The sequence below is a fragment of the Solanum stenotomum genome, chromosome 8, assembly GCF_019186545.1.
Source record: "Solanum stenotomum isolate F172 chromosome 8, ASM1918654v1, whole genome shotgun sequence".
In the NCBI taxonomy this organism is placed as follows: Eukaryota; Viridiplantae; Streptophyta; class Magnoliopsida; order Solanales; family Solanaceae; genus Solanum; species Solanum stenotomum.
This window is the reverse complement of record NC_064289.1, coordinates 8413745-8441155: the sequence shown is the minus strand read 5'-3', so window position 1 is coordinate 8441155 and position 27411 is coordinate 8413745. Positions and strand designations below refer to the sequence as shown.

Here is a 27411-nt window from a genome sequence, read left to right as displayed (position 1 = left end):
GTATAAAAATGAAAAGTGATCAACTAATATGAGACTCAGGGGTGTATAAGGTAACATTACATAGTATTTTGTTAATCACGTCTTAAGTTCATAATTTAATCATTCCAATAATATAAAAAGGTAGTTGCGAGAGAAAGAATGATTTTTTTTTAGCAGTTAGAAAAATTGTTAATTTGTTAAGTACTTATATTATCATTTTCTCTAACTTAATTTTGATTTAAAATTTAAGACTTCATTTTTGGGACTTTTTATTATAATGACCCAAGTACAATTTCAGTTTAAACACCTTTCTTTTTGTTATTTTTCTACTTTAAAAAAAAAAACAAGTTTTACCGGTCAAAAAACTTATTTGAAGTGTACTAAAAAGTCTTATTCTTATATAGGCTAGTAAAAAATATATATATCGACCCAGTAGTCCAAACTCACTTTAACAATTCTAGTAATTGAATTTTGTACAAAATTTTGAGAAAATTACGTGTCTTAAGTTTATTAATTTTAAATAATGACAATTTTGAAATTTCTTAAGTGAAATGACAGAGATGTTACCTTCACCATATGAGTTGTTAATTACTCTCTTTTTTAATCAAATAAAATTTTCGTATCTACTTATTTCTACCCAAGACATATAATTAAAAGATGAGATATGAATAATAAATACAAATACCCCTCTATATATATATTACAAAATATTTTTTTTTAATAAATATATGTCATAAGTCATAACTTAAAACTTCACATAAAAAGGAACGAACTAAATAAATACTTTGCTCTTTTATAAATTAAAAATCTAATTAAAGAAGAGATCATTGATCAAACGTTCAGAGAACTAGGCACATGCCATGGGTCAATACATTTGCACCAAATTATTATTATAATTAATTTTTTTCTTTTTTTTTTTATTTACTATCGTTTAGCTATAATTATAATTATATTTTTTTACCCAAAGTACTTTTATTATAATATTATTATAATAAATTCATATGCCTTTGTCAGAAATAATTTGAATTGCAGCAAATTTTGGAACTTATTAAAATAAAAGATTTCTGCAATTATCAGTACACAAAAATCAAATGGCATCCAACGCAAAAGACATGGCCTTTTCCCTTTGCCCCATAAAAGTTGCAAAAATAAAGAAAGAAAACAAGGAGAAAAGAACAAAAAATGTTGAATACGACATAGTACTGGCATGGATAAACACCGCTTTCTCTGTTCTTATTTATTTGTCCACTTTTTCTTTTATAGTTCTTCCTAATTACTTGTATATTTTGACAAATTATGAAAGTATATTTTTTTTTTACCTATTATACCCTCAATTAAATGATTAATTACTTTGAAAAATATAAAACTTTTTATTCATTTCATAATTAATAGGGGTAAAATGATAATCATTATATCATTAATTATTTTCTTAATAGATGTGTCAATCCAAAAGTTATTAGTAATTAGAAATGGAGGGAGTATAAGATAAGAGTCGTCTTAAAAGTTTAACTTTTCCCATTCGATATAGATGAGCAAAATAGTAAAGCAATGAATAATTTTAAATCACAATATAAAATAGAAAGTGTCCTAAAACGGAGCGTGTAATTTCCTAGTAGACGTAATTTTTAACCTTATTTTAAACAATTATCAACACTTAGCTTTGTCAGCACCCAAGTCAATCCTAAGCAAAGAACCCATCATATAAAAATCGTCAAAATCATTAATACATTACTTAGCGAAGACTTCACAAATCTTGAATTTTGAATACGACCCTTTATTATTAAGTTTTCCAATTAATCTTGTAGGTCCTTTGGTTTTGATTCCCTTTCTTGATTTATCTACAAAATTTAGGCTATTTATAAAGACTTGGGCTTTATGATTTAGTACATTCTCTTTCAGTGAACACTCTCAGCAATTGTGGAAATGAAAGATATGGGGAAGTTTGAAATTTGGTTCTTGATTTTGATGGTTTGTGGGTTGTGGGTAGTGGAAGCTAAGTATATGGTTTACAATACATCACATGGAATTGTTTCAGGGAAGCTTAATGTTCATTTGGTTCCTCACACTCACGATGATGTTGGCTGGTTGAAAACCGTCGATCAGTACTATGTTGGTTCCAACAATTCCATTCAGGTACCTATTTTTTCATAGTATTGACAGATTGTTGTTTGAATTTTATAAAAAAGGCAGCCAGGTGCACGAAGCATTATGAAGGTAGCTCATCCTGATGCTTGCTCATGGATATACTTTTACTGTTTCTCCGAGGTTCCCTTCAGTGTTTTGACTTTTAAGCTGATGAATTTGAGACTGCTATATGTCAATTAGTTATTACCTTCATAGGCAATGTGGGTAGTAAATTGAGATTTTGGTGAGTAACTGCTCCGTGTGTTTTAATTTGTTTGTCTGCTTTTGGCTTGGCATAGAGTTCAACAAATTAAAGATTTTTTTTTTTGAATATTGTGGTCTTAAACTGAAGATATGTTGAATGTATCAAAATACCCTTTAATCGGTCTTGAATATGCTATGTGGCAAATTAGAATTTAAGAGTTGACTAAGAAGTAAAGATACATTCTTTCTGAAATGGATTAAAAAGGAAAGCAAGACAAACAAATTGAAATGGAGTGAGTAATACATTACATAAGTTGCAGTGAAAACTGTAAAAGTAATTTCCAATTTCAATGGATATAGACAACAGTTCAGGTGCTCATTCATCTTAAATTCATTAATCATGGTTATAAAATTGAGTTGTAATGTGGCAGGTGGCTTGTGTTCAAAATGTCTTGGATTCATTGATTCCAGCATTATTGGCTGATAAAAACCGAAAGTTCATTTATGTTGAACAGGTAAGTCCCGACTATCACCTTTTTCTCAGTGTGTGTTAATGTTTGTGTATCTCTGGGATATACTACTGATGAATGCTTGTTTTTTTCCCTCCGGACTGGAATGTAGGCTTTTTTCCAGCGTTGGTGGAGGAATCAGAGCCCCGGAATGCAGAGCACAGTCAGACAGCTCGTCAACTCGGGTCAACTTGAGTTCATGTATGTAACTATAGAAGCTAAAACCACACATTTGTAAAAAAATAAATATCAAAAGTGGGATTATAGTACTGTGGACAAAAGTTGCTTTGTACTCTCGATAATCCTGATGTTTTGTGTGATTTTACATATACATTTTTTCTCTTTCTTTTCCTGGAGGTGTAGGATAGTGGGTGGATTACTTCTTCTTTGTCGGAATGCTTATGCAAATGGTATCTTATTCACTATTTATGCAGAAATGGGGGTTGGTGCATGCATGATGAGGCAGCAACACATTATATTGACATGATAGATCAGACAACTCTAGGGCACAGATACATCAAACAACAGTTCAATGTTACTCCTAGAATTGGCTGGCAAATCGACCCTTTTGGACATTCTGCTGTTCAGGCATACCTTCTGGGAGCAGAGGTGCCAATCTGCATTAACTGTTTTAAATTGGAAATTTGAATAGTAACTCTTGTGCTTCATTAATTGATAATGAGGCCGCCTTTGAAATATAAGCAATTTCCCAACATTCTGCTGAAAAATGGTGCAACTAAAATCCAAGTACATTTAAACAACTATGTTGACCTCATACATTTTACTGCTTTAGGTTGGATTCGACTCTCTTTTCTTTGGACGCATTGACTACCAAGACAGAGAAAAGAGGAAAATTGAGAAGAGCCTTGAGGTCATTTGGAGGGGTTCTAAGAGTCTCAGTTCATCCACGCAAGTACGCCTTTCTTTCAAATCTTTATAAGTTGTAATACATGTTTAATGCCATTCCTCTTCCTTATTTAATATTTTTATTTATAAATCTCTTGTTCTCTAGATTTTATTAAGCAACTGACTATTACCTTTTGTTTCATACCAGATATTTTCTGGTGCATTCCCTAAGAATTATGAACCTCCCAGTAAATTTTATTTTGAAGTGAATGATGATGATTCTCTTCCTGTTCAGGTAAATCTTTGATAGATTAAGACATTAGGCTCTTTAACTTTTTAGCAAGGGCATGCACATGATGTGTTTCTTTATTGACTGAAGGATGATGTCAACCTGTTTGATTACAATGTCCAAGAGCGGGTCAATGACTTTGTTGCTGCTGCTTTGTCCCAAGTAAGTTTTACTCTCAGACCATGTTATAGGAGATTTCAGTATGAGTGTGAATTGCTTCTCCCAAATAGTCTGCTTTCATCTTATTTGATAGCAATCAAGTTGAGGGTAGCAAGGGAGTCAAAGTAAAATACAGATTGTTAAACATGCCATGGCGTTGTGTGTATGTCATGACATGCTTAATGCATCTTACTGTATTTTAGACTCGTTTTAACTCTGTTAGTGAGAATACAAGCCACCTAGTTGCTTGGCTGGTACTCTTTACTATATTTCTGTCGGTAAAAAAGTCAACAATCTCAACTGACAAGCCAACGTTCAACTGCAGTTGGAATTATGTGTCAGACTGCACGTCTTTATAAAGATTTGTCCAACAAAAAAGTTCACAGTAAAGACTTAAGGAGATTGCAAGATTACTCCTTAATGCCAAACTGCCAATCTTGTTTCTATACTCTCTCCAAAGAGTTTCATGCACCTAACTTTTGTTGTTTCCCTTGCAGGCCAATATCACTCGCACAAATCATATAATGTGGACCATGGGAACCGACTTCAAGTACCAATATGCTCATACATGGTTTCGGAATATGGACAAGCTCATTCACTACGTAAACCAAGTGAGTTTTCCACTGTCATTGCTGTAATTCAGAATTTAGACAATCACATACAACTATGGACACTGTAATTTTCCTTTCATTTTGGTTGAACAGCCTGAAACTACTGTTTCTTTATGGATTGAGAATCAGGATTGGCATGTTTCGTTAGCAATACATGAATACACTATAAAAGTTGGGGACTCTGATATTTCTTGAATCTGCATATATTAATGAAATGGAATCAATAAGAGAGCCTGGAAAATAAAAGCTTACATTTTTGGTCAAGATAGGTTCTTATATAAATCCTTCCTCCTCATATATGTATTATCGCAGGATGGTCGTGTCAATGCTTTATATTCGAGCCCTTCAATTTATACTGATGCAAAATATGCTTTGGACGAGTCATGGCCTCTCAAGACGGATGACTATTTCCCGTGAGTGTTCTATCTAAGCATTTTATTGTAATTTTAATCTCAGTATATAGAGCTTGATGCATATTTTGTATCAGGTACGCAGACCGTATTAATGCTTATTGGACTGGATACTTTACAAGTAGGCCTGCTCTCAAACTCTATGTTAGAATGATGAGTGGCTATTACTTGGTAGGCCATGCTGCTTTTCCATTTTCCTGAAATTAAGAAGCTGTACCATCTACAGAATTTTGAATATGCAATTCTCACTTGGCTCCTTTGTGTAATATAGGCAGCAAGGCAATTAGAATTCTTTAAAGGAAGAATTGAGACAGGACCAACAACCGAAATATTGGCTGATGCCCTAGCCATTGCTCAACATCATGATGCTGTCAGTGGCACTTCAAAGCAACATGTCGCTGATGATTATGCCAAACGACTGTTCATAGGTTACAAGCAGGTGAATTTGCTCCGAACTCCTACGAAGAACTTGTGATTGCATGGATTCAGTGAACTTGTATTTCAAATGATTATAATTACCAAAAACTACTTGCAGGCTGAGGATTTAGTGTCTAATTCACTTGCTTGTATGGTGGAATCGGCTTCAGCATCTGGATGCAAGAATCCTCGGATAAATTTCAAGCAGGTAAACATTTGGAGCCCATTCTTTAATATAGACTTTCTTCTTGTTGAATTTGCATTTGTCTTTATTAAGCTATACCCCCATGTTCTCCCCCCAGTAATCCTATCCTGCTACTGCTGAATGCATTATTGCATCTGATGATTGAGTTCATTCATGCACATTCAAGTTGGTGTCCTGGGTTGGCTCCATTATACACTTCTTATGTTGCATAACTCAATTCCAAAGCAAGCAGTTTAGGCATTTTAATTTTTGTTTTTCTGAGTTAACTCTTTTGTTGCTCTATTCTCTTCCAGTGCCCATTGTTGAATATAAGTTATTGTCCACCAACAGAAGCTGATCTTGCTCCAGGCAAAAAATTAGTGAGTAGTCTATTTTCAGTATCTTTTCATACTTTTGAAAACCTTCACATTACATTTCTGTGTGGTGGGAACTGAGGAAAACTACCTGAGCTCTAATTAAAACAACGAGCAGATTTTCAAATCATTATTTCCACTTATGTAGGTGGTTGTCGTGTACAATGCTCTTGGGTGGAAAAGAACAGATGTTGTCAGAATCCCTGTGAGTAATTTAATCTTTTCCTTCCCTAGATCATTATGCATTTTAAATTATTTGCTGCTTTGGTTCTCATTCTCCCTGCACAAAAATATGTCCTCTCATTTAACTATTGAGCAGCAGCGCTAGGTGTATGGCAGTATTTAAGAGTTCTTTAGATCTCAATCGTTCACCATAGAATCTCAACTCTTGCACAAAAGCATATACTTAATTAATCAGCATCAGTTGACCTATCTGAACAAAACCTGGAAGAAGTATATTTATATGAGTATCAGGAGTTATTAGGGCATACAGAAAATGGCGTCAGTTTGTGGCATAGGCTCATCGATCTCCTGGAATGATGTTTTGTAACATGTTGAATGAGATAAAATTTGCCAAAAAAATAAATCTCGAGTTGAGAGTAGGGTAAGCTTATCTTTAGATTTTTAAGAATTTCCATGGTACCAAAAGAATAGACTTTAAAAATTCCCCCAGGGCTTAGTTTAACAAAGGTCGAGGGACTTGTGGCTTAGGTCACATGTTTGAGCTCTGCGCCATGCAAACTAAACCTAGTATATAAGTGGAGAAGGGTAGAGTGGGCCCATTGACTCCAAGTTTCAAAGTCTGCGGTTGGTCCTAAAGTGTTGGCCCCAGACCTGTTTTGGGTAATGAACTAGTTGGGTTCAAATTTCAGAGGAATAATCAGGCTATCACAGTTTGTCCTTCAGAGCACTTCATTTCTCTTGATTTCTTGGTTCAGTATTATGAAATTTGTCTTGTCGTTCCAGATGAAGAGAAGAAATTACCAGAAAAATATATTTGAAGTAGAAGTGGTAAACTAGAAAGCAAAACTTGATAAATTATTTGGCACAAAATTACTCTTTCCTTATCATCTTTTGTGTGATGGTTGTTTGTAGATAACAGTCCTGATTTTTTTCAACTTTTGATAATGTTTATGCATAAAATGGATAACTCATCATTTATCACTGACATCTCTGTTCAACCTTTATATAAATTTCGTACAGGTTGTCAATAAGAATGTCATCGTTCAGGATTCCACTGGAAAAGAAATTGAATCACAGCTTCTTCCAATAGTTAAAGAATCAATAGCAATAAGGAACTACTATGCTACAGCATATGTTGGTGAATCCCCTACATCAAGCCCCAAATATTGGCTTGTGTTTACAGCTACTGTTCCACCTTTGGGCTTTAGCTCCTATGTTATAACAAGTGGTAAACAAGCAGGTTAGACATCTGATTGGTATATCATGAAAGTTAACATGCAAGCTAGTGATCTTAATAGTTTCCAATTCTTCAGCATCTGAACAGCATATCACAAAAAATTACATTCAAACTGATGATTGTAATTGTCTCTAGCTGTTTAGAGGGTTGATAAAATAAATCTCTTCTTGTATACATTACACATGCAGTTGCTGCTTCAATACCACAGACATTCTACAAAACTGATGGAAGTCAAAGTGATGCTGTAGAAGTGGGGCCAGGGAACTTGAAACTGTTATATTCTGCAAATGGGGGAAAGTTTACTCAATATTTTAATAAGAGAAACCAGGTAATTTTTGTTGACCAGTCAGTATATGCTTGTCCTATTTCAAATGGGCGTCGTCTGTTTGTTTGAAACTTTTTCTGTTCCTCTACAATAACCAGCAATGCAGATTTGAACATTCACATGATAGAATTTTATAGTTTTGCTAGATGTGGGCTGATGGCTTGCCTTCTTCTCACTCCCCATCCAACATCAGCCTTTTCTCAGCTTCCCATTCTTACACTAGAAGATACTGATGATGGAAATATTTTTTTATGTTGTGAGTGAAGGTTAGAAGCTCTCTGGAGCAATCATTCAGTTATTATTCTGCAGATGATGGAAGCAAGGATGCTTATAAAGACATTCAGGTAGTAGAGTCTGATGATTCAGTACTGTTCTTATTATCTCATTTCATTCACACATAAGCTAAAATGTTTTCTCCTGATTTTGCAAGGCCTCTGGAGCATATGTGTTTCGCCCAAATGGCTCATTCCCCATCCACCCTGAGGGAAAGGTTAGCCAGGCCCTTTAAAACATCAAATTTGCTCCATAAAATTCGTAAGTAAATAACTAAAAGCTGCTTATTCTTGATCAGGTCCCAGTTACCATTCTAAGAGGTCCGTTGCTAGATGAAGTTCATCAAAATATCAATTCATGGATATATCAGGTTGTTCAATTAATTAATATCGAAGAGCTTTTACAGACTTATTGCTATACTTGTTCTCTTTGTCCTATTCACAGAAGTACAATGTAAGAACAAAGACGACATTTGATGCATTGAGTCCTTTAAATATAATGGAAGTAGTTATAGTATCTGAAATATGCATATATGTTCTGGATGTGATCCCATTGATTGTCTAGGAACATCGGGTTGCAATATTTCCTTCTTCCGCTCGCTTTATCTATCTCTCTGGATATTCTACTTGGTAAACATTAAGAATTATCTGGTCATCTGAACAATATCTTACTCTCACGATAGACAAACAATTTGAGAACAATCTTAATCATGTTTCTAACACAGATTTAACATGTAAATGAGCAGATCACTAGAGTGTACAAGGAAAAGGAGCACGTTGAAGTTGAGTTCACTGTAAGTTAAATCTCATTTTTTCTTCACCTGTATCGTCTCTCTTATTGGTGGAGATAAGATATCCAAATGCTTTGAATGTATAAGCTTTCAAAGCTCCAGTGATTAAGCAGTCCTGAATTCAGGTTGGCCCCATACCTATTGACAATGGAATTGGGAAAGAGCTGGTGACTCAGATTCAAACTGACATCAAAAGCAACAAAACATTTTACACCGACTCTAATGGACGTGATTTCCTCAAAAGGGTGAGTTGAATTTTCTCCCTCTAGCATAATAGTCATTAGAAAAATAACAAATTTTGTTCCATTTATATCTGCAGATTCGGGATTATAGAGCTGACTGGGATCTTCAAGTGAACCAACCTGCTGCTGGAAATTATTATCCTGTATGTTAGTAGACTTTTAAAATGTTTGTTTTCCTTTGAAAAATTGATCTATGATAGCATTTGTTTATGATATTAAAGTATCATGTCAAGATTTGAATCTACTATTTTTCTAATCTAGTTTCTGAGTTAAACTTCCCTATCCAAATATTTGTAGCAAACCATTTTGAAACCTGAAGTGGTGCAGAAGTTCCTTTGTCCTTCCTTTGGTTGGGGATGGAGGTGCTTACATTTTAGACCTTCCATATGTTTTACTATGTTCTTTTTTGAAAAGTCTACTCGGGATTTTCGCACCTCCAAATCGTTGTGAATTTCTTATATATACATGTATTTCTTTATTTTGCATAAGAATTTCTTTCAGAGAACTCGACAAATCTTTCCCATAAAGTAGCCTGTTTATTACTTACTCTGTGCTAGAATACCTACTGGTGATGTTAATTATGTTATTTTGGCTAACCCATTACAGATCAATCTTGGACTTTTCCTAAAGGATAACAACAACGAGTTCTCAGTTTTGGTTGATAGATCTGTAGGTGGATCCAGCCTTGTTGATGGCCAATTGGAGCTAATGCTTCACCGGTTTGCTCTGCTCATTTCCCATTCTATGTTTATCGCTTTTATCATTGCATTATTTCTTCTGTTAAATCATCACTATTTGAAGTTTACCAATAGCAGAATCTCAAAGTAAACGATTTGTACATTTCTTCTTTGTAGGAGGTTACTCAATGACGATGGAAGAGGTGTTGCTGAAGCACTGAATGAAACCGTCTGTGCTCTTGGAAAATGCATGGGCTTGACTGTGAGCACCATCACACTATACTTCAATTTGATTGTGGCTCTAATTATGCTTGTAGTTATTGCTTAAAATGGTGAATGCAATTTTTTCTTTATTTTCTTGTTGCAAATTCTTCGCTTAAACCTATAAAGAGACAGCCAATGAAGCCTAAGAGATCGAGGATTGATATTAACATTTCTATGTTAGCATAAGAAACTAGTAAACTTTCAAAGACATGTTCATAATATTTTGTACATTTCTTGTTCCTCTGTAGGAGAGTAAATGAAAACACACTAACTGTACTGGAATAGTTGGTTTTGTGTATATTATTGCTTTAGTTTTCTACGCTCAAATGTCTGGTATGTATCTATAATTTTAACTTCATATGATACAATGCCATTATCATATTGTTTCCATCCGTTTTTTATGCATGGCTACCCATTTTAAATTGGTTTACCTTTTTCTTCCTAATAAATAATAATAGTAGTCCCGGCTTTCACCTTTTATGTTCTTCTGCAGCATAGATCGGTAGAGTTTGGAATGTTCCCTATCCTATATTTCCATAACCTCGTTGTCTGAAACCCTTGTGTAAACAATGTTTAGTTTTTATTGTATGTTAAATCTAATACAGCCCCCTCGTTAAGCATGTTAACTTATTTCCCCAGGTCCAAGGCAAGTACTATATCCGGATTGATTCTCTTGGAGAGGGAGCGAAGTGGCGGAGGTCATTTGGACAGGAGATATATTCTCCATTGCTTCTAGCTTTTACTGAGCAGGTTATGGAAATTCCAGCATTTTTCTTCACTTATGCGGCATCCCACCTAATTTTCATGTGATGTTTCATAATTACAGGATGGAGATAAATTTACAAAATTTCCAGTTCCAACCTTTACAGGGATAGATCCATCTTACAGTCTGCCTGATAACGTTGCAATTATCACCCTTCAGGTATTTAATGTCAATCTGAAGCGTTATTTAGTACCTTGGAAGCAACTTCTGTGTTGTAGTACTACTATTTGTTATCTACCTATTTACCTTTTTCCTTGGTAAATGTAGGAGCTTGAAGATCACACCGTCCTCCTGAGATTGGCTCATTTATACGAGGTTTATGAGTTCCTTCTTGCGATGATTCTATTATACATGTTTAAGTTTTGGTTCACTCCTCATTCATTTCTTGGTCACTTGACATTCACTGTTACAAATTAATAACGTGATTCTTTGTAGTCTTAATTGCTCCAAGTCCAAGCGTTCCGTGATGATAAATTATTACGTTTTACTAGGTTGATGAGGATAAGGATCTATCCACCAAGGCAAGTGTAGAATTGAAACGATTGTTCCCAAAGAGAAAGGTAAAACAATATGCATCCATTCACCGCCTATTTCTTGGCTGTAATTAGGAAAACAAGTTTCACTTGACTCTACCAACTCCTTAAAAACATCTATTCCAGATAAACAAGATTAAAGAGATGAGTTTATCTGCCAACCAAGAAAGAGTAGAAATGGAGAAGAAGAGATTAAAGTGGAAAGCAGAGGCTCCTAGTGATTCACGAGACGTGGCTAGAGGGGGACCTGTTGATCCTACAAAGCTGGTGGTAGAGCTTGCCCCAATGGAAATCCGCACCTTTGTTATCGATCTCAGCCAGAGCGTGCCAGAAGGGTAAGAAACTTAAGCCGTTTGATTGCATTCGCCATGTAAAACACTGTAATAATGGATTTATTCTTGCCAACTTCATCACACTCTGATTTTGTTGCATTGTTTTCAGTTCGAAGTCACATATGTCCCTATGATAGCAGTCCAGTCCGAATCGGCAAGACATCAAAAGGGTATGAGCAGCTTGAAACCTACTTGGGACCTATTTGCCTATGTTGATATCACCTTGAGGATGCAGCATTGAGTCTCTTGTTAGAAGATGTGTTATCCTTTTTGTAATGGAATGAAAACCTCTTTGACAGAACAATAAACTTATAATAATAATAATAATAATGATGTTGAAGAGAATAATTCATGTCTAAACAGATCAGAAGTTTATGCATGCAGTCCATCTTATGGTTTGTTGGCCTGGTGAAGAAAAATGCAGAAGCACTTTGACCATCTTAGATCCCCCAATAAAGATGACCGAGCACTATATATGTAGAAAATCAAGCCTGGATATTAATTACCCTTCAATTTTTTCCCTTTTTTGCTTTAACCATCCAGTAGTTAACGGAAAACTTTCCATTTCCAGAACTTGAATCTGGATGTATAGTTGAAGTTGAATGCAATACAACTATTTCACGACATCCCAAGGTGGAAAATAAATCAAGATAATATCAGAATTAATGAGTGTATTTCATTGACACATTCAAATTTTCCTTGCATATGCTTTTTATACACTAAAACTGCAGAACAATTGAGAAAACTGCTAGTTAATCGGTTCGCTAAGTAACTAGTAAAGGAAAGCAAAGGTTCATGGAATAGCAAATAGCGAGTTGTAACACAAAACAACAGCCTACTGGATGAAATATAGAAACACAAAAGAAGCAAAGGAAATTGGCTAAGAACAACAACTAGAGTCTAAAGTTGAAAGTTGTGGCTACATTGTTTCCCTTTGTCAATCATAGAAGCTTATATCATCCCATGGCAACCAGCGGAATCCAGCAGTACTGCTTTGATTTGATCAGGATGAAAGTCTTGACCTTCTTTGCATTGCTGAGACACAAACAAAAACGATCATCTAAAGAAGAATTCACTTCCACAGCACATAAAATTGGAAAGGATAACAATCCAATTAAATCACAGATCATTTTAACTCTTGCTATTTTCTTCTTTTCCAACACTGATCAGAACAAGCAAAGAGAAAACATGCTTTCTGGATAGGGAGACAGACTGGTATACTCAATCAAGGAGGGAACAGATCAGAATCTATGCAATCATGGTGGAGCTCATTGAAGTGGTGCCACAACTTACCATGAGTAATTTGGACTACCAGCTTTCTAAAAGGTTATTTCTCAGTTGTCTACTGGTAATCACATTTTTTTATATATTATTTTCTTTTAACGTATCTTCAATGTTCGCATGTTAAAAGCTTAATATGGTTTTAGGTTCTGTTCGTTCCAGAAGGATGTGCATTACCGGGATTGATAAACTTCAATTTTCTATATATGAACTTCTGCTAAGCATTTTCCAATCGAAGAGTCCAACATTGTCAATTAAACAGAAAATCAAGTACCTCAGCTCTAAAGATATCTAAGGCAAACCCATTGAAGCAGCTGATAACAGCTTGTTGGATGTCCAGTTCAAGGTTGTCGAGTGCCCTCATTGTTGAGAGTAAGAGGCCTGGTCTGCGGCTGCAAAACATATGGATATTCACAGCTCTTCCATCTCTTGCCTTTACTTCAACCTAAAAGTAAAACAAAATCTGCATTACATCATCTCAAACCAATAACATGATGACTTTTAGACTTTACCACCATGAAGAACACCGTAATAGTGCTCAATGCAATCAATGTATATGTACACACATCTAACTAGAAACATATGTTTGTATTATGATAAGTTTCTTCTGGATGAAACATTACTGTTGGTTAAAGATTTTTTACCCTTGCAGGTTGTCCAGTCGGGCTAGACAGTGGGCTTGCAAATGAACTCGGATAGAGTTCTTCCTTGATGCGGCCTGGCAGAGCTGGTCCAGTTGGTGTTAGAGGATAGAAGCTTGTTGTTTGGGTCAATGAGGAGCTAGGCGGTGTGGACTCCAGTTCATTATGCAGGTCATTGATTTTCTGTAGGAGCTCCTTTAAGTACTCGATTGCATCCCCTAAGATTGAAGCCCTGTCCATCTGTGAACATGAACATTCACAAATTGCATGCCAAGAAGAAGCTTTTGATATTAGGGTAGTCAGGAAGATTAAAATCAAGTCCAATGGTTGTTTGGAATTAAATCTCAATTAAGACGCAAATTAGCTTTCAGCTCTAATCACCACAAGTTATGCATAAACATATTTCACTTCATTTAGAAAGAATTTGCATGAATGCATTCAAGGTATTGCAATTACTTCCTGCATCGCGGTCTATCAAAGATAACTTCCTATGTCTTGGTTTCTTAGAGCTGCGGTAAAAATGTTTCTGCATGATAGTGCTGAAATTCAAGTACCATGTTGTTGCCATACCATAAACTTTGACATCTTAATTAAGCATATATTTATGACCATTTACAATAATCCAAGCTGTTTGAGGAGTGGTGGGACAGCAAATAGACTCTCCCCCCACCCCTGAGGGATGAAGAAACAAGTTGAAGCAGATATGTACAAGAGAGATTAAAGTAGAATATAAGAGTTACCGCTCAAACTAAAAGACTTACAGAAAGTTAGTGATGTCTATTCTCTTGTGTGGTCCAAAATAAAAGATCCTTTTGAAATCTTTTCATATAGTTCATGTGAGTGAATTTAATGCGACTATCAAATAGCTTTAATCCAGAAAACTTTTTTGAACTATGCATAGGACAAAGTTGCATACCTTAAGAAGAGTAAATGAAGTACATTCAAAACAGAAAAGAAGAAATAATAACACTGTATTTCAATTTTGCCTTTTCTTTTTTTCATTCTCTTGGGAAAGGAAGCTAAAGGCTGACAATTTTGAATAGCTAAAACATGTTAGAATAATATAATCATACAGGAATTCACGAGAATTTGATGTAAAAAATTTGTTACCTTGCTAATCCTTGGTACAACAGACCTCAACATGTAAAGCCTATCGTTTAGCTTCTTCCTACGTCGTCGTTCAGCCATCAAATTCTTTGCCGGCAGTCCCTTTTTCTTTCCTTTCTGATTCCCACCGGTGACGGTGCTAGTTGCATTCGAGCTATTTCCACCATTCTTAACACTATCATCCACCTTATTAGTAACATTTTCAGTAAGATCATCTGAATCATAACTCAATGTGCACCCATCAAAGCTCACATCATCAAGTTCTTCCCCATTACCCCACTTTCTCTTCCTTTCACCCTCTCCATTGATGGAATTCTGCCCAATTTCACCTCCAAAATCCCCCAAACTGCCACCAGTACTATTAGCTAAGTTCTTCCTAAGAGCAGCCCTTTTCTGAAAAAGGGTTGGTTGTGCTCCATTTGAAGCAAAATTATCAAGTGGCTTTAACAACTTAGACCTATTGAGAAACAGAGAGTTCTCATTTGCAGAACCATCAACAAACCCTAGTGGACTAAACCCAGTAGTACTACTATTTTGGGGCAAATGGGATGATGGGTATTGAGTAAATGAATTCAAATTGGGGTTACCCATTTGGTTCTGTGAGCTCAAATCATGAAACCCACCACCAGCAAGAAGAAATCCCCCTTTATTCAAACCACCCATACCTTGAGCTTCAAGAAAACCATTTTCACAACCCAAATTAAAACCATAATCCAAAGGGTTGTTGTTAATAGCCTTTTGGGCTAAAAAGTAATGTACCTGAGATGGGTCTAGATTGTTGAAAACAGAAACTGAAGATGGTGAACAAGAAGACGAAGAATCCACTGGTACTACTGGCTGTAGAAACATGCTGTTTTCAGCTAATTCAGTGAAATTCTGAGTGAAACAGATATTTTCAGTATGGTTTTGCATGTTGTTGTGATACCAGTCTACATCTGTACCATCTAACATGGATTTGAATGTAGAAAGTGCACCCAATTCCATATCTTCTTTGTTTTCAAGCTCACCATTAGTGGTATTCTCCTTGTTGGTAAAAGTTTCTTCTTTTTCCTCTTCTTGTTTGCCTTCCATATCCCAAACCTGCATACTGTTAACTCTTGAGAGCATTTTTTTGGTTAGATTCAAAGGATTATGAGGGTGTTAAACAGATACAGAAAGTAATGGAAGGCAAAGAAGAAAGAAGACGTAAGCAGCAGAGGGAAAAAGGGCAATGGCCTTTCTAGAGAGACACTTTATAGCTCCTTTGAATGTTACGTTTTTAATCAGACTCTTATCATCATCATATTACACCTTCTGTCCCAAAATTTACGTAAAAATATACGCATCCATCTCATTTTACGTGACATTATTTAACTTTAATATATTTATATTTTCTCTGTTTTAATTTATATGAGTTAGTTTGAATTTACATAAAATTTAAAAAAGAACAGAAGAAAAACTTTTGAGACTTATGGTCTAAAATAAGAGTGTGGTTTGAAATCATTTTATTAAAGTTAAAACAAGCATTTTGAAGTTGTTGTTAAATATGATTAAATAAGAAAGCAAGTCATATAGAGTAAGACAAAAAGAGTAGTATTTAAAAAAAAAAAAATTATGTGATGATAAACCATTGTAAAAAGAAAATTTAAAGCAAAATTATTTCTAATTATAGTAAAGTAACATTATTTTTGAATGGATTAAAAAGGAATGTATGCCGCATAAAATGAGACAGATGGAGTACATTTTTATATTTCCTAGGGTAATAGTTTAATTTTTAAATTTATAATTTTTCTTAATAAAATAATTTATAATCACACAAATATATAGAAGTTGTTTTAGATCATAATTTTTTTTTTAAATGTAAAAAAATCTTAAGTTTCATATCAAGTCAAAAACATCACATAAATTAGAATGAAAGTATTAGTTTATTACAATGACTCCTATTTTTAATACAACACTTCTTATGTTCCATTTTATGTAATACTTATATTTAGCGAGTATAAAGAAAAATAATATATTTTTATTTTTAATAATAATTTAATTTTAAAAGAAACTATTTAATAAAATGATATATAATCACATGAATATTTTACGTTTAAGTTTTAAACAACACTGACTAATATCATGCATTATATCCGAACATCGTAATTTTTAAAGTTGTGTTAATGTTGGGATGTTTCAGGTGAATAAAGTTTGCTTAATATCTGGATTTTCTGTTTAATTTTCTTGTAATCAGTAATAATAATTAGTAAAGTAATCATTAGCAAACTGCCAAATCTCTTTAATGATGAAGAAAACAGATTACCCCACCATGAAGACCAAAACTGCTACTTTGAATTCAAATGCCTGTATTTTGCCCACTAGTATTATTAGATGAAATTTTATATTGGAAAATTTCTTAAATAACTATAGTTTAGAGTGGAATTATGAAATATAGTTTTAATTTGTGCATTTATGAAATGTAGTTATAATTAATATATTAAGTAGAAAAGTTATATAAAGTGAGTATCAATTATAAAGTTGTTATTTAGGTGATCGATATCATCTATTGCCAGCGAATATTAATTGTATCAGTGTATACTATATCAAGCTGAAAATACCGGAAAAAAATAGTATCATTACATACTATATCAGTATGCATGTGTATAATATTTACTATGCAATCCAAAATGTAACTACTATGTTGTGTAATTTTCTTGAAGTTATAGTTATGTGTCATAAATACAGTCTTATTTAATTATAAACTCACTTGCTATATTATATTTACTTGAGATTAAAATAGAAACCAAAAAACATTAGATTTTAAATTCACCGCTATATATAGGCTACATTTTAGGGAAAAATTATATAAATACATGTTTTATTTTATCATAATCTCTAAAATTGCTACCATTTAAAAAAATTACAAAAATTTCCTTTCAGATACATCTCTATCCCCTCTCTGATACATTTATTCCATTAAGTAATGTATCATTCACAATCCATGAGCTATTAGCTATGTATCCACAACTTTTTTGATGTATCTGAAATGATTTTTATAATTTAGGAAAGAATAAAAATATGATGTAATTAACTCTCAACACTATGATTTACTTAATTTTTACTAAATTTTATGAATTTTTTACCACTCTACTTTGAATTCAACATTTCTTTTGTGAGCTGTAATTTAATAGGTCATGTCATGCAAACATTATTTTATAGGAATAAGTAGCAATCAACATGTGAAATGATAGAACAAAAGAAAATAGAGACTGAACTCCTTGGTAGCAGCCAGTGCATGTGATTGTCTTGTCTTAGCAAAAAGAACCATCCAATCTCAAATGTTTGGTCACAATAAGAATAAAAGGTGCTTGACTTGCTTTTTCTTCTTTACCACCAGGCAAATCGTAATTGCTATTACCTCATGTACAAACCGAATAAACCTCGCTCCAATGTAATAGTATGTAGATTATATAAATATCGGGTAAACTTCATTTTAATATAATAATTGAGAAAAATCATATTAGGCGATTTCGTATGCGAGACGAGATTGATCGAGAATGTATGTGAGAGATTTCTTGCTCAATCAACTTAGCTATCCTTATGGGTTATGCTTGACTTGTTTTTTGGATGTATAATAACGTAATGAATAATTTATTTATTTTAATTTTTACAATGTTTTCGAGTTAATAGTATAATAGTAATTAAATTAACAATTAAATATTTACAAAATATACTTAAAATTATTAAGTTCACGTAAATCTAACGAGACCCTTTAGATCCAGCAAGTTGTTAAGTCGGATAATTGATTATTTCACAAAACGAGAGGACGCAGAAGTTTCATTTCCTTCATGTATTCCAAAGTAAAAAAAGATGGGCTACTTTTCGAGTTAATTTTGACAACTCAAATGAACTGTGAGTTTTTATTTAGATTACAATAGAATCGGTCGATTTAGATTAAATTTATGATTTATTTGAAAAAATATTGTTAATTAAGAACTTCATAATTTAAAAAGATAAAAATCCAAAATTCATACATTTCAAATTCTGTATCCGTCCTTTGCCATTAAATTAATTTATTTACTAAAAAAAGTAGGAAATATTTTTATAAAGAGCCAAGAATCTCGTGAGACCTTTCAATTTTACCGCACCCAATTTCTCAATTATAGACTTAAATTCTGGTGCCCCATCCAACTCATTTTTTCTTTTTCTTTTTTTCATACATCAAACACCCTTTTATTCTCTGGATTTTGTTGCTTTACTTCCCTCACCTTTCTTTTTATTGAAAATATTTACAAATAAAAGAATTTAAAAAATATTTCAATAATTAAGGAGTAAATATACTTTAATTTAATATTATAAAGACTAAAATTATAATCTCCTAGTAATAACTAAAGGATAAAAAATGCTATTAAAATGGATTACATCGTGTCGTAGAGGGAATTGATTTATGGCCAAAACTTATGAACTTTTCAAACAACCATACGGGGTGGGGGTGGGGTATTTAATTAATAGTTGTGTTTCAGAATTGAGTTATTACTTCCTATGTCCCAAATTATGTATCGTGATTTTCATTTACAAGTTCGTAAAGAAATATAAATTAAGTTGGGATTTTGATTATTTAACTTCATTTATGTTTTAAGATATAATCTTTTTTCATTAAATATTTACTTTACTGAGAGTTTCAATACGAAGTATAAAATGAGAAAAGATAATGAATATTATGTTGAACTTTTAAAATGATACAAAATTTGAGATATTTATTTTTAAAAATTACAATAGATAAGTTGAACGGACGTAGGACAATGATGTAGAAGAACCATTAATTATAGAGAAGCAGCTTTCACAATTTCCTCCCTTTGCCCGTGAATTGCGATATTGTTGTTCTTTCTCCTCAAAATTACCCAATTTCCAAAACAAACATGAGACAATTAAATGAACTGAGTAAAAAAAATTCTACGCATTTGATATTTAATCACACCAAACTAATAAACTGCAAAATATGCTTGATATTTTTTGAATTCGTATATTGATGAATTTCCCCTTTTTATTTGGATAATAAGGAAATTCATCGTTGCTATTTTTTGAGTTGCACTTTGGATAGCCTTGCTTCAGTGTAATAGCCCAAACCACATACCCTCATACAATGAACTCGATCGAGAAACATAAAATCGAATCTAAGACCCCCCCCCCCCCAGCCCATATTTCACCCCATCCATTTGGACCCTTCAAGTTTTGGGCTTACATGTCATTATAAAGTAGGATTAATTACTTGAGTGAATTCCTTTTAAAAAATAATTACTTATTTTAAACATATTGTTTAATTATTACCATTTATAACAACTTCTTTAATTTCTCTCTTTTCTCTGTCTCGCTCTTTCTCCATTCCTTTCTTTCTTTCTTTCTTTCTTTCTTTTTTTTTTCTTTCTGTTATTCATTCTCCCTTCCTTTCTTTTTTGTTGCTCTTTCTCCCTTTCTTACTATTGCTCTTTTTCCTTTTTTTTCGTAGAGTAGTCAATGATTTTAGACTAAATAAAACTTGTATCAATAATTAATTAGACAAGTAATTTAATCGTAACAAATAAAGAGACATAAGAAACTGCAAAATGAATTAAACTTGAATTAAAAATGTATTACAAACATATTAAAGTTGAATTATTATAAGAGAATCAAACATGAATGCAAAATGTAGCAAACAAAAGAGCATTCTTTGATCTGCATATAAATTGAAAAAAACTTGTATCAATAATGAATTAAACAAGTAATCCAATCGTAACAAATCAACCAATTAATTGCAAAATGAATTAAACTTGTATTTAAAAGTGTATTACACAAATATTAAAGTTGAGTTAGAAGAGAGAATTAAGCATGAATAAAAACATGTAACTAATGAAAGACCAGACATTGACCTATTTAGTAAATTAAACTTGTATCAATAATGAATTAAACAAGTATGCAATAGTAACAAATAAATCAAAAAACTGCAAAATGAATTAAATTTGCATTAAAATTGTATTACACAGTATTAAAGTTGAATAAGAAGAGAGAATTAAGAATGAATGGAAAACGTAACTAACGAAAGACAAGACAATGATCTCTAGAGTTAATTAAACTTGTATCAATAATGAATTAAAGAAGTATCCAATAGTACCAAATAAATAAAAAAACTGCGAAATGAATTAAATTTGCATTAAAATTGTATTACATAGTATTAAAGTTGAATTAAAAGAGAAAATTAAGAATGAATGAAAAACATAACTAACGAAAGACATGATAATGATCTATAAACTGAATTAAACTTATAAGTTATATCAATAATGAATTAAATAAGTATCCAATAGTAACAAATAAATCAAAAAACTTCAAAATGAATTAAATTTTAATTAAAATTGTATTACATAGTATTAAAGTTGAATTAGAAGAGAGAATTAAGAATGAATTGAAAACGTAACTAACGAAAGACAAGACAATGATCTATAAACTGAATTGAACATATATCATTATTCGTGAATAAAACATGTATTATATGTATCTTATAAATTATTTTGAATTATATAAGAAGATGATATATTTGAAATATGTATTATAAATATATTGTTCATGATTTTAATTCAATTTTAATACAATTATGAAATAGATCTAATTCAACTTTAATACAGTTGCAAGAAAATTCCAAACTCTTCGTCTTCTTCAAGTTTTAATTTGAAATTTCTCATAAAATCAATGCTAAAGTTAATGAATCTCCCTTAAATTAAGATATAAACTCCAAAATGTTATTTTCAATAATATGGAAGAACAACTTATATAAACGCATCACACTTTCGTAAAATCCAAATAATGAATTCAAAGCTTGAAGCTTTTTAATGGCCATCAATGGCTTGCTGCTGCAATTTTAGAGATTTGAAATCTCAATTTGCACACACGATTTTCAATTATTTGTAGGAACAACCTATCCAAACTAATCGCAAACGAAAGAGGAGTCAATGATTCGTAGACTGCATAAAACTTGTATCAATAATTAATTAGACAAGTAATCTAATCGTAACAAATGAAGAGACATAATAAACTTCCAAATGAATTAAACTTGAATTAAAAATGTATTCTACACATATTAAAGTTGAATTAGAAGTGAATTAAACATGAATGCAAAATGTAGCAAACGAAAGAGCATTATTGTAAATTGAATAAAACTTGTATCAACAATGAATTAAACAAGTAATTCAATCATAACAAATCAACCAATAAACTGCAAAATGAATTAACTTGTTTTAAAAGTGCATTACACAAATATTAAAGTTGAATTAGAAGAGAGAATTAAGCATGGATAAAAAATGTAACTAATGAAACACAAACAATGGTCTATAGAGTGAATTAAACTTATATCAATAATGAATTAAACAAGTAATCTAATAGTAACAAATAATAAACTACAAAATGAATTAAATTTGTGTTAAAAGTGTATTACATAATATTAAAGTTGAATTAGAAAAGAAAATTAACAGTGCAAAATGTAACTAACGAAAGACAAGACAATAATCTATAGACTGAATTAAACTTGTATTATTCATGTATAAAATATGTATTATATGTGTCTTATAAATTATTTTGATTTGTATCTCGAACATTTGTAATATGTATTGTGCCTATGTTGTAAATGTATAAATTTGTTACTTAAATTATTTTGGTTGATATCACTAAAAATGGAGTGAAGTTTGTAATATGTATTATAAATGTATTGTTCATGATTTTAATACAATTATGAAACATATCTAATACAACTTTAATACAATTGCGATACAGTTCCATAAACTTCACCTTTTTCGAGTTTCAATCTAATATTTATCCTAAAATCAATTATAAACTAAACCAAACCCTCTTAAAATTGAGATATAAACTCCAAACGACATTTTCAATTATTTGTACGAACTACCTATCCAAACTAATCACAAATTCGTAAAATTCAAATAATGAATTCAAAATTTGAAGCTTTATAATGACCATCAATGGTGAACTCTTGCTTCTATAATTTTAGAGATTTAAAATTTCTACTTTAAAACATGATTTTGTACAAATTTTCGGTCTTTCTATTCCTCTTTTCGTCTTGTTTTTGGATAAAAATAGTGAAATATGGGAAAAAACTGTTTTGAGGATAGTTATTTAAATGAAAATTTCAAAGAAGAAGAAGAAGAAGAAGAAAAAAAAAAAAAGGAGGAAGAAAAATAGTGTCAGAGAAAGAGACGAAGAAGCAGAAGAGTAAAAAGAAGAAGAGGAAAAAGGGCTGAAAAAGAGGCGAAGACTGTACAATTTTCTTAATTCCAAAAAAATGTTATATTTAGTTAGAAAAATTATGTTGCCATAGATGGTAAATATTTTTGTAACATAGCATATTTATGTGATTTACCAAGGGGCCTGGACTGTTCATCATTTTGGACCTTTAATTGGATTCGACCAGGCATAGTTGTTGACTCATGTATATACACAACATATACACTGATATATTGTTAAATTTCAATCATATTGGTAACCTAGTTGACTAATGGGTATATATCCATAAGAGTCCCCCACATATACATATATATTGTACGTATTTTATAAACTAGATGATTGAATAGTTCATCCATAATTAGTGTACTTCATCAGATTAGTTTGTAAAACCTATAAGTTGAAATTTCATAAAGTTTGAGGTTTTTGTTTAATTTGGTGTTGTTTTTTCAGTTACTTCTAAATTCAATAAATTTCACCTATTAAGTAGTCAAATTTACTTACTGAACAAACATGATATCAACTAACCCAACACATGAAGTATGGATTATGAAAGAACAAATATTTAGTGATGGTGGACCCTTTTGCTTTCAACAAAGCTTATAGATGCTCTTCCAGCATTCATTTGCATGCCAGCCAAAATTTAAAGAAAGAAAATGAAAACTAAAACTAATTTCACAATAAGGAGGCCCTAATATCATACTTTTTTCAGACTCTTCTAGTCTTCTTCTAATAATTTCTTTTCAAATAATCGTGGTGTTCTGACATGCTTGCGCGCACCTCCACAACTTCTAATCTTTCCGAGCAAAAGCAAAAAAAAACAAGGAACCTTTTCATTTAACTGTGAAGTGTATGCACAAGAAAGATCTATTTACTCTGGCTGTCCAATCATCAATTTGGGATCTTAGAATACTTCAGGAAGTGCCTTGCCTTGAAGAAATGACCTGAACAGAACAAGTGATCTCTCTGGCTGAGAGAAAGGAGCTTCATGAGCAGCACCTCTAATGGTTGCAAATGAAAGGATATTATCATAAACTTGAGTCCATCCACCAACCTAAAATGATGAAAACAAAAAAAGAAGAGAAAATGAGTTTCTACATGAAAGTAATATTAAAATTTATCTTTTGTCATTTCGCAAAATGGACCAAATGCAATTTGTTTACCTGTTGTCCTGAAAACCAAACTCTATAGGGTACAGTTGTGTTCAGTCCCATCTGGTTTGCTAGTTGATGTACAACGGAGCGGCTTCCAGTCAATGGAACAACAGAATCTTGATCCCCACTGTTGTCAAGATATTACACGTTATACTACGATCTTGAATCATAAGAGAGATTTCAAGAAACGACAGATCTATTTATTAGCATTGGTGTTTGATGGAAGATTATAATGTCGGGTTATACTTCATACGTACCTGTAAATTAAGACTGGAATTCTCTCCTTAACAAGCAATCCTACTATAGATATGGTTGGTATCTCTATATCAAGCAATTGATAATCCAGAATGCTGTTGCAGTAGAAGGAAAAAATAATTAGTAAATACTCACAAAATAGGTGGACCTTTAAAGCTACAAAAACAGCTTGTAACTGTGGTATAAGTAACTCTGTATTGAGTTGAATTGTAGCAAGTGATGTGAAGAAACAACTTCATTTATATTAAAGTTGATTTTCTTAATTAAGATAAGCTTGTGGATTGACTTACGTGCTGCAAACATCCCAGCTGCGAACACCAACAAGTCTGGCATGAAGAGCCGTTCTCACATCTTGTCGGTTTAAGTAATTGACAGTTTCATCGTCGATGCAGACATCTATCTTCTCACCATTTTCCTAGGTATTAGCATCAGTAAAACACAGTCAGTGTAGTTCGATAAGACAAGGGAGACAGTATTGAGACATCAACACAGTTTAAGCAACGACTTACTTGTGGACTTATAATTTTGGACTGAGAGAGCACTGATGACATACAGACATCCAGGGTAACATCATATTTGTCCACAAATTTACTGGTTTCTCTACTTACAAGGCTCATGACTCTTGAACACATTGGCGATACACTGCCCCTGTAGTACTCGCTCACATAGCGAGAATAATTGCAAACAGAAGTGAACATTCTGTATGTGGAGTCTGATATTAGGCCATGAGACCAGAAGTACTCAGCCCTCGAATTGAAGTCAGTAGCAAATTCCAAAACAGGATTACCCAGCTGCCATGACAAGAAAGAAAAACGAATAGGATTAAACAAGAACTAATTTTTCAACCTCATACACTACAAACACAACGCGCTTGATCAAATGCAACACCTTGTTTGCAAATGTGAAGTAAAAATTCATTTCATTAGGTCATTACTTACTGCAACTCCTTTCAAATTGAACAATTTCTTCTTGTTGTTAAGCTCAATCATGAGCTTGGCAAGTTGAGGTACATAATGGCCTGTAATCAACATACCAAAATATGAATACTAACCAAGAAAAAGATTTAAAATTAAAAAATGTTAGTATGTTAATCAATGTGCTTAAGAAAAAGCTACCTGCATAACTCTCCCCAGTTAAAAATAAATTGTTTTTTCTATACTGTGGGAATTTGTTAAACCAGCTTTGCAAGAACACAACATTGTCCCTGGCTAAAAAACATAAAGAAAAACACAAAAGTGTAACGGCTTTAGGATGTACATATATAAAAATATAAAGCAATTAACAGTTATACTTCACAAAGACAAAACAGTAGGATTCCAGAATCTCATCAAACATGTTACTTTTCCTTTACACCATAAAAGAATTGCTAGTTTACAACTCTAATCAGTATTTAAATGGTGATGGGCATCACATGGTCATTATATAGAAAAGAATATTAAAACAGAACAAGAAAAGATCAAACTTTTGGAGCTGAACTTTATGTCTGAATAAAAAAAAACTTAAACGTGAAATCCATGTTTAAACATATGAAACTATGGTTTAACAGTAGCTAAAACTTACTCACTACGTTTCAAGAGCTAGAGAGATAAGAGCTTGGATTCGCAGGCAGGATATAGAAATTTATATGTCTTAATTACTATTTGGACAGTCAAATGATTTTTTTTTAAACCATATTTTGAATTGTTAACTGTTGTGACTTATAGTAATTTGCCAAACAGAGAGAGTACCTGTTATCTCATCATTAACTGTGTCATAGGAAGATGTATTAGTTGAATAAGAGAAGCCAACCCCAACTGGAGACTCTAAGTATAACATATTTGCCTCTGCATAATCAAGAAAAGAATCAATTTTAAACTTCTGTAGCTAACTAAAGATACCCAAATGAGCAAAAAAAAGTGACAAAATTCCACCTTTATTCCAACTGTGTTCATTCTTAACAAGAACTTGTCCTCTTGGTCTGAATGGACCATTCTCAGAAAATGCACCAACTCCCACAGAAGAACATCCAGGTCCTACAGAAAACATCAATGTTTCAAACTTTTTCAAGAAACCAAATGGCAGAATTTTTCTAAACAACCCTTAATTTCAAGAAAAAGAAAGAAAGTAACTTTTGTGTACCTCCATTCAGCCACAAAACAAGAGGCTTAGAAGCTGGATCTGTTTCTGCTTCCACAAAGTAGTAAAAGAGTGCTCTTTGTTTCTTGTCATCAACAGTGACATAGCCTGAAAACTGTTGAAATCCCACTTGGGGTTGTCCAGGTAATAGAATGATTTTGTCTGGATGAGGAGGAAATGCATACCCAATTCTTACAGAAGCACAAAGAAGAAAGAAAAAGAGAGACAGAGCCATTGCTTTTTTGAAGTTCTTGTTGGAGAAGAAAAGGAGTTTCTGATTTTGAGTGACAATACTTGAGAGAGCTGAGCTAATATACTTGAAGGCACAAACAGAAAGTCATGGACTTATGAGTGGGTGGCATTAAATAAATAGCATGCCTAGTCCAATTCACTACAGTATTAATAATATATTCAAATTATCATATTTTCTTGTCTTATCTCTAGGCGTGTAATTTTTTTTTTTGTTTTCCTATACTGATATGATATCTGAATGGCAGTACGATTAAATTTGAATTTTCATTGAGAACTTTTAGCAACAGTGTCAAATTAGGTCTTTGGTCTAACTCATATCTCAAAAACTAACTCAAAAAGAGGAAGATTGCACATGCTTATTCCGATGTGGATCATTCTCATCAACAGCTCTCACGCTCGGATCCAGACATTCTTTATCCAAAGTACTATTCTCCGGTTCGAAACATGACATTATATTCATTATCGCATACAGATCGAGCCAAGTGAGTCTGACTCTGATACTATACTAAATTAGGCATAATTATATGGAGCTTAGGGTTCTAGTCTTGGTTCTTCATCCAAAAAGATTCAAACTCGACATGGATAAAATAGTACTTAACACTCCGCCACGAGTCATGTTAATGGGTGTTTGGCAAGTAAATGTTAAGCAGAGAGGGACATG

At 32.7% G+C, this 27411-nt stretch overlaps 3 protein-coding genes across 3 annotated transcripts; 1 reads left to right on the top strand and 2 right to left on the bottom strand.

Annotated features, from left to right (window-relative positions):
* The first annotated feature begins 1689 nt into the window (after window positions 1-1689).
* Window positions 1690-12069, top strand: LOC125875155 (probable alpha-mannosidase At5g13980). Its single transcript, XM_049556247.1, has 30 exons — window positions 1690-2112; window positions 2739-2822; window positions 2929-3017; window positions 3251-3425; window positions 3610-3729; window positions 3871-3957; window positions 4042-4113; window positions 4608-4721; window positions 5034-5134; window positions 5209-5302; window positions 5403-5570; window positions 5667-5756; window positions 6047-6112; window positions 6255-6311; window positions 7310-7529; window positions 7715-7854; window positions 8118-8195; window positions 8282-8341; window positions 8423-8494; window positions 8870-8917; window positions 9040-9159; window positions 9234-9299; window positions 9763-9875; window positions 10011-10095; window positions 10737-10847; window positions 10924-11019; window positions 11128-11175; window positions 11352-11420; window positions 11520-11728; window positions 11835-12069. The coding sequence occupies exons 1-30, from the start codon at window positions 1903-1905 to the stop codon at window positions 11857-11859; spliced, it is 3087 nt and encodes a 1028-aa protein (XP_049412204.1). The 5' UTR covers window positions 1690-1902; the 3' UTR covers window positions 11860-12069.
* A 312-nt stretch (window positions 12070-12381) lies between these two features.
* LOC125875156 (transcription factor ICE1-like) lies at window positions 12382-16035 on the bottom strand. Its single transcript, XM_049556249.1, has 4 exons — window positions 14758-16035; window positions 13651-13887; window positions 13281-13451; window positions 12382-12760 (listed from the first exon to the last, which is right to left on the bottom strand). The coding sequence occupies exons 1-4, from the start codon at window positions 15859-15861 to the stop codon at window positions 12677-12679; spliced, it is 1596 nt and encodes a 531-aa protein (XP_049412206.1). The 5' UTR covers window positions 15862-16035; the 3' UTR covers window positions 12382-12676.
* A 7461-nt stretch (window positions 16036-23496) lies between these two features.
* On the bottom strand, window positions 23497-26846 carry LOC125874692 (serine carboxypeptidase-like 45). The gene is made up of 10 exons (XM_049555687.1): window positions 26502-26846; window positions 26294-26395; window positions 26111-26206; window positions 25499-25591; window positions 25322-25401; window positions 24893-25174; window positions 24674-24798; window positions 24386-24478; window positions 24138-24255; window positions 23497-24028 (listed from the first exon to the last, which is right to left on the bottom strand). Exons 1-10 carry the CDS (start codon window positions 26731-26733, stop codon window positions 23879-23881), a joined length of 1371 nt encoding a protein of 456 aa, XP_049411644.1. The 5' UTR covers window positions 26734-26846; the 3' UTR covers window positions 23497-23878.
* Window positions 26847-27411: the final 565 nt, after the last annotated feature.

What these genes read in the sequence shown, in the direction of transcription:
- LOC125875155 (XM_049556247.1), top strand. Translation starts at nt 1,903, where the DNA reads ATGAAAGATATGGGGAAGTTTGAAATTTGGTTCTTGATTTTGATGGTT. An exon ending in TTGCTGCTGCTTTGTCCCAA is followed by an intron (nt 4,114 to 4,607) that starts GTAAGTTTTACT and finishes TTTCCCTTGCAG; the next exon opens with GCCAATATCACTCGCACAAA. An exon ending in AGCCAGAGCGTGCCAGAAGG is followed by an intron (nt 11,729 to 11,834) that starts GTAAGAAACTTA and finishes CATTGTTTTCAG; the next exon opens with TTCGAAGTCACATATGTCCC.
- LOC125875156 (XM_049556249.1), bottom strand. Translation starts at nt 15,861, where the DNA reads ATGCTCTCAAGAGTTAACAGTATGCAGGTTTGGGATATGGAAGGCAAA. An exon ending in CGACTGGACAACCTGCAAGG is followed by an intron (nt 13,452 to 13,650) that starts GTAAAAAATCTT and finishes TTTTACTTTTAG; the next exon opens with GTTGAAGTAAAGGCAAGAGA. An exon ending in TAGATATCTTTAGAGCTGAG is followed by an intron (nt 12,761 to 13,280) that starts GTACTTGATTTT and finishes TTTGTGTCTCAG; the next exon opens with CAATGCAAAGAAGGTCAAGA.
- LOC125874692 (XM_049555687.1), bottom strand. Translation starts at nt 26,733, where the DNA reads ATGGCTCTGTCTCTCTTTTTCTTTCTTCTTTGTGCTTCTGTAAGAATT. An exon ending in CCAAAATTATAAGTCCACAA is followed by an intron (nt 24,799 to 24,892) that starts GTAAGTCGTTGC and finishes GCTAATACCTAG; the next exon opens with GAAAATGGTGAGAAGATAGA. An exon ending in TTTGGTTTTCAGGACAACAG is followed by an intron (nt 24,029 to 24,137) that starts GTAAACAAATTG and finishes TCATCATTTTAG; the next exon opens with GTTGGTGGATGGACTCAAGT.